At 60.5% G+C, this 6,851-nt stretch overlaps 1 protein-coding gene across 1 annotated transcript; it reads right to left on the bottom strand.

Annotated features, from left to right (window-relative positions):
* Positions 1 to 247: 247 nt before the first annotated feature.
* On the bottom strand, positions 248 to 6,849 carry GRK1 (G protein-coupled receptor kinase 1). Its single transcript, XM_041468412.1, has 7 exons — positions 6,378 to 6,849; positions 4,471 to 4,757; positions 3,832 to 3,959; positions 3,003 to 3,220; positions 2,479 to 2,603; positions 1,735 to 1,936; positions 248 to 543 (listed from the first exon to the last, which is right to left on the bottom strand). Exons 1-7 carry the CDS (start codon positions 6,847 to 6,849, stop codon positions 248 to 250), a joined length of 1,728 nt encoding a protein of 575 aa, XP_041324346.1.
* Positions 6,850 to 6,851: the final 2 nt, after the last annotated feature.

Raw genomic sequence — 6,851 nt, 5'->3', positions numbered from 1 at the left:
AACAGATGACAACTGGAGTTACCCCCCAAAATTTTGGGGTGCCTCCCCCCTCACAGCAACCGACATGTGGAGTTACCACCCAAAATTTTGGGGTTCAACTCCTCTCAGAGCGGATGACAGAAGGAGTTACCCCCCAAAATTTTGGGGTGCAATCCCGCTCTCAGCAGATGGAGCCCCGCCCAAATTTTGGGGTGCAATCCCACTCCCAGAGATGGAGTCCCCCCAAAATTTTGGGGTTCAACCCCTCTCAGAGCAGATGACAGGTGGAGGACTTGCCCCCGCCGGCCCCCCCCGCGGCGCTGGGGTCCAGGTCGGGGGGCAGCGTCCCCGGGGCCCCCCAAACGTTGAGCTCCTCGAAGACGCCGGTCTCGATCAGCTCCTCCTGCCAGGGGATGGGGACGGTGCCCGAGGCGAAGGCGTCGCACAGCGCCGCGTCCCCCGCGTCCAGCTCCACGCCCTTGACCGTGGAGAAGGCCCCCACGTCGCCCAGGTCCTTGGCGTACACGCGCCGGGGGTCCGGCACGAACGGCGGGGGCACCAGGCCTTGGGGGGGGGGAGGACACCCCGTTGGTTTTGGGGTGCAATCGGAGAGACGCTCGGTAGGCCCAGTATGGCCCAGTATGGGCCAGTGACCAGGGGAACCCCCAGGAACCCCCAGGAACATCTGAGAACTTCCAAAAACCTCTCAAGGACCACCAGGAACTCCCCAAAATTCAGCCCAGGGCTCCCAGAAACCTCCCAGTACAGCCCAGTATAGCCCAGTTTGGTCCAGTAATCACAGGAAACGCCAGGAACCCCAAGGAACCCCAAGGAACATCTGAGAACTTCCAGAAACCTCCCCAGAACCTCCCAAGGACTACCAGGAACTCCCCAAAATTCAGCCCACGGCTCCCGACCCTCAGTGGAAACCCCATTGCTGGACCTCCAACACCCACTGGAGACCCCAGAACCCAATGGGGACTCCAACCCTTGACCACCCAACACCCACTGTAGACACCACCATGAGCACACAACGTCCATTGGAGACCCCAAAACCTAATGGAGACCCCAAAACCCACTGCAGACCCAACCCTTGACCACCCAACACTCAATGGAGACATCACCATGAGCACCCAAAACCCACTGGAGGCCCCAAAACCCAATGGAGACCCCAAAACCCAATGGGGACCCCAACTCTTGACCACCCAACACCCACTGTAGACACCACTATGAGCACCCAATGCCCACTGGAGGCCCCAAAACCCAATGGAGACCTCAACCCTTGACCACCCAACCACCCACTGAGCCCCATCTCCGTGACCACCACCCCCTGGAGACCCCATTTCCCAACCCTTGACCCTCCTTGGGGGACCCCAAAACCCACTGGAGACCCCAAAAACCAATGGAGGCCCCAAAACCCACTGGAGACCCCAACTCTTGACCACCCAACACTCAATGGAGACAACAACATGAGCACCCAAAACCCACTGGACACCCCAAAACCCACTGGAGACCCCAAAACCCACTGCAGACCCCAACTCTTGACCACCCAACAATCAATGACATCACCATGAGCACCCAACACCCATTGGAGATCCCAAAACCCAATGGAGACCCCAAAACCCACTGCAGACCCAACCCTTGACCACCCAACACCCCACTGAGCCCCATCTCCGTGACCACCACCCCCTGGAGACCCCATTTCCCACCCCTTGCCCCCCTGGAGACCCCTGCCCGCCCCACCGCGGGCGTTACCGGCCTCGAGGCGCCCCCAGTTGATGCTGCCGAAGAAGGGGTGGGCCTTCAGCTGGGCGCAGTCGTTGTCGCGGAAGCCCAGGCGGGCCTGGGGGTCCTTGGCCAGGAGCCCCTCGCAGGCCTCGCGCGCCGCCGCGCTGAACTTCTCCGAGTAGGTCACGGGGTCGTTCAGGATGCGCCGCGTCACCTCCTTGTTCTCCACCTGAGGGGAAATAAAACGTGGTGGGGGGTCCTTGGGGGTCCCGATCGTTGGGGACCTGGTGGGTTCTGAAGGTCCTGGGGGGAGTTCTTGGGGGATCTTGGGGGTTCTGAAGGTCCTCAGGGATTTTTGGGAGGTCCTTGGAGGGTTCTGAAAGTCCTGGGGGGAATTCTTGGAGGTTCTTGGGGTTTTCTGAGGGACTGGGGGAGTTTCTTTGAGGTTTTGGGGGATTTTCTGAGGGTCCTGGGGGGTTTCTTGATGGTTTTTGGAAGTTTCTGAAGATCCTGGGGAATTCTTTGGGGGTTTATTGGAAATTTTGGAGTTTCTGAAGGTCCTGGGGGGATTCTTGGAGGTTTTTGGGAGTTTCTGAGGGTCCTGGGAGGTTTCTGGGGGCCCTGAGCTGAATTTTGGGGAGTTCCTGGTGGTCCTTGAGAGGTTTTTGGAAGTTCTCAGATGTTCCTTGGGGTTCCTGGGGGTCCCCCCGGTTACTGGGCTGTACTGGGGGTTACTGGGCGGTGCTGGGGGGCTCTGGGGGCGGGGGTCACCTTCTCCCCCCGCCGGCGGAAGGGGCCCTTGGCCTCCAGCATCTCGTAGATCGTCACCCCCAGCGTGAAGTAATCGACCGACCAATCGTAGTCCTCGTTCTTGAGCAGCTCGGGGGCCATGAACCCTGGGGGACAGGGACGTTGGGGGACAGGGGACATTGGGGGGGACAGGGGACGTTGGGGACCACCAGTGACCACAGTGACCACCAGTGACCACAGTGACCACAGTGACCATCACTGACCACCAGCGACCCCAGTGACCATCAGTGACCACAGTGACCACCGGTGACCACAGTGACCACCAGTGACCAGAGTGACCACAGTGACCACCAATGTCCCTATGTCCCCCTAATTTCCCACATTCTCCAATGTCCCCAATCCCCCCAATCCCCCCTATACCCCCAATGTCCCCACTGTCCCCAATATCTCCAATGTCCCCAAATGCCCCAATGTCCCCAATGTCCCCAACATCCCCAATATCTCAAAGTCCCCAATATCCCCAATATCCCCAATGTCCCCAATGCCCCCAGTGTCCCCAATGCCCCCAGTGTCCCCCTGTCCCCCCAGTGTCCCCGTGTCCCCACCGGCGTCGTCGAGCAGGACGTTCTCGGGTTTGAGGTCGCGGTAGACGATGCGGTGCTGGTGCAGGTGCTCCAGCCCCAGCAGGATCTGCGCCGTGTAGAAAACCGCGCGCGGCTCCGCGAAGCCCGGGTTCTCCTCGTCCACGTTGTAGATGTGGTACCTGGGGACATCGGGGACATTGGGGACATCGGGGACATCGGGGACATTGGGGACATTGAGGACATTGGGGCCATCGCCAATATTGGGGACATTGGGGACATCGGGGACATCGGGGCCATTGGGGACACTGGGGACACGTGGGGACACGGCGGGGACACGATCAACATCTGTGGCACCAGCACTGTGCCAAGGTCACAGCAGGGTCACACCAAGGTGACGCCAAAGCCATGGCAAGGTCACACCAGGGTCACATCAAAGTCACACCAGGGTCACGTCAAAGACACACCAGGGTGACATCAAGGTCACACCAAGGTGACACCAAAGCCATACCAAGGTGACACCAAAGCCATGCCAAGGCCATGCAGGGTCACCTCAAGGCCACATCAAGGTCACACCAGGGTGACATCAAGGCCACAACAAAGTTACATTAGGGTGACATCAAGGTCACACCAGGGTCACACCAAGGCCACGCCAGACCGTGCCAAGGCCACTCCAAGGCCACGCCAGGGTCACACCAAGATCACACCAGGGTCACACCAAGGTCAATCCAAAGCCACCCTGAGGCCACCCCGAGGCCACCCCGCTGTCCCCAAGGCCACCGCAGCCGCGTACCGCAGGTCGCCGCCGTTCATGATGGTCATGACGAGGCAGAGGTCGGTCTTGGTCTGGAAGGCGCAGGCCAGGGACACGATGAAGCGGCTGTGGACGCGCGCCAGGATCCGCTTCTCCACCAGCGCCGCCTGGGGACACGGTGGGGACACGTTGGGGACACGTTGGGGACATGGGATGGCACCACCATGGACACAATGTGTGGAGAGGGACAGGGACATGGAATTGCCAAGGAGAAGCAGGTGGCACACACCAAGGGACAGACACAGGGACATGTGGAGAGGGACAGGGACAGGGACAGGGACAGGGACAGGGACAGGGACAGGGACAGGGAATTGTCAAGGACGCCCAGGTGGCACACTCCAAGGGACAGACACAGGGACTGAGGGGACATCCGAGGGGACAGAGGGACAGATTTGGGGACAGAAGAGCAGATTTGGGAACTGAGGGACAGATTTGGGGACACAGGGACATCCAAGGGGACCGAGTGGGGTCAGAGGGACCACTGAGAGGACCGAGGGGTGAATTTGAGGACAGAGGAACATCTGAGCGCTCCGAGGAACAGCCATGGGCAGAGGGGACAAAGGGCCACCCTTGGGGACACCCTTGGGGACACCTTGGGGACACCTTGGGGACACCCACCTCGTATCCCTTGCGCTTCTTGAGGCGCTTCTTGTTGAGGCGTTTGTTGGCGTACATCTTGCCGGTGGCGCGGCGCTGGCAGGCGCAGACCTCGCCGAAGCCGCCCTTGCCCAGCACGCGGAACTCCACGAAGGCGTCGGCGTTGACGGCCTGGCTCTCGAGCCACTTGAACTGCACGAAGCGGCTGAACTCGGGCGAGCCCCGGTACGGCCCCCAGGCCGCCGCCTCCAGGTGCGCCAGCAGCTCCCGCCGCGCCGGCACGAAGGCGTCGCACGGGAGCGTGGAGCCTGCGGGGCAGCGGGGAGGGTTAGGGGTGTCATGGCCGCCAAGGTCGTCATGGACATGGCTGGGGTGGCATGGCTGCTGTTGGGGTGTCATGGCTGCCGTCAGGGTGTCATGGCTTCCAATACCATCATGGCCGCCATTGGGGTGTCATGGCTGCCGAAGTCATCACGGACATGGTTAGGGTGTCATGGCCACCATTGGGTGTCATGGCTGCCAATACCATCATGGCCGCCATTGGGGTGTCATGGCTGCCAAAGTCATCACAGACATGGTTGGGGTGGCATGGCCACCATTGGGGTATCATGGCTGCTAATACCATCATGGCCGCCATTGGGGTGTCATGGCTGCCAATACCATCATGGCTGCTGTTGGGGTGTCATGGCCGCCATTGGGGTGTCATGGCTGCCAATACCATCATGGCCGCCATTGGGGTGCCATGGCTGCCGAAGTCATCACGGACATGGTTGGGGTGTCATGGCTGCCGCTGGGGTGTCATGGCTGCCAATACCATCATGGCTGCTGTTGGGGTGTCATGGCCGCCATTGGGGTGTCATGGCTGCCAATACCATCATGGCCGCCATTGGGGTGCCATGGCTGCCGAAGTCATCACGGACATGGTTAGGGTGTCATGGCTGCTGTTGGGGTGTCATGGCTGCCAAGATTGTCATGGACATGGTTGGGGTGTCATGGCTGCCACTGGGGTGTCATGGCTGCCAATACCATCATGGCTGCTGTTGGAGTGTCATGGCTGCCAACAGCATCATGGCCGCCATTGGAGTGTCATGGCCGCTGGTGAGGTGTCATGGCAGCCAATACCATCTTTGTGGCAGCCATGCTGACGTCATGTCCACCATATTGGCACTGTGTCTGCCATATTGGAGCCTTGTCAGCCATATTAATCTCACAGCTGCCATATTGGAGCCTTGTCAGCCATGTCAACGTCATGGCTGCCATATTGGAGCCGTGTCAGCCTTGTCAATTTCACGGCCACCATATTGGAGCCTTGTCAGCCATGTCAACGTCATGGCCGCCATATTGGAGCCTTGTCAGCTGTGTCAATTTCACAGCCACCATATTGGAGCCGTGTNCAGCCATTTAAATTTCACGGCTGCCATATTGAAGCCTTGTCAGCCATATTAATCTCACAGCTGCCATATTGGAGCCTTGTCAGCCATGTTAAATTCCCGGCCACCATATTGGAGCCTTGTCAGCCATGTCAACGTCATGGCCGCCATATTGGAGCCTTGTCAGCTGTGTCAATTTCACAGCCACCATATTGGAGCCGTGTCAGCCATGTCAACGTCATGGCCGCCATATTGGAGCCTTGTCAGCCATATTAATCTCACAGCTGCCATATTGGAGCCTTGTCAGCCATGTCAACGTCATGGCCGCCATATTGGAGCCTTGCCAGCTGTGTCAATTTCACAGCCACCATATTGGAGCCTTGTCAGCCATGTTAATTTCACGGCCGCCATATTGGAGCCTTGTCAGCCATATTAATCTCACAGCTGCCATATTGGAGCCTTGTCAGCCATGTCAACGTCACGGCTGCCATATTGGAGCCGTGTCAGCCATGTCAATGTCACGGCCGCCATATTGTCACCGCTCCCCACCGCCCTCACCTGCGGGCGGCGCGGTGGCGGCGGCGCTGAGGAAGCCGCAGTGCTCGGACCCTCCCGGCGTGAAGAACCGGCTCCGCAGCCTCTTGGCCGCCGCCTCCCTCTCGGCGTCCTCGCACTGCTCGAAGGCCTCGATCTCCGCCCACAACGCCCCGGCCGCCGCGAACTGGGCGGAACCTTCCAGAAACCTCCGGAACAGCAGCTTCCCGATGGGCTGCTCCACGCACTGCCACCGGAACGACGTCTCCTGGCCGCCATCTTGGGTGTGGCCGGGCGGGGCGCCGTTGGGGGCTCCGGGACCCCCGTTCTGGGTGCCGGCGGTGCCGCCCAGCTGGGCGCGCAGGGCCTCGCACTGGGAGATGTGGGGCAGGCGGAGCCGCGCCTTGGAGCGCCGCTCCTTGCCGCCGCCGGGGCCGCCGCGCGCCGACACGTAGGCCGAGTTGGCCACCACGGTCTCCAGACCCCCGATGTCCATGG

Source organism: Pyrgilauda ruficollis, unplaced genomic scaffold (genome assembly GCF_017590135.1).
Source record: "Pyrgilauda ruficollis isolate IOZ18807 unplaced genomic scaffold, ASM1759013v1 scaffold1008, whole genome shotgun sequence".
Classification (NCBI taxonomy): domain Eukaryota; kingdom Metazoa; phylum Chordata; class Aves; order Passeriformes; family Passeridae; genus Pyrgilauda; species Pyrgilauda ruficollis.
This window is presented reverse-complemented; position numbering and strand designations above follow the sequence as displayed.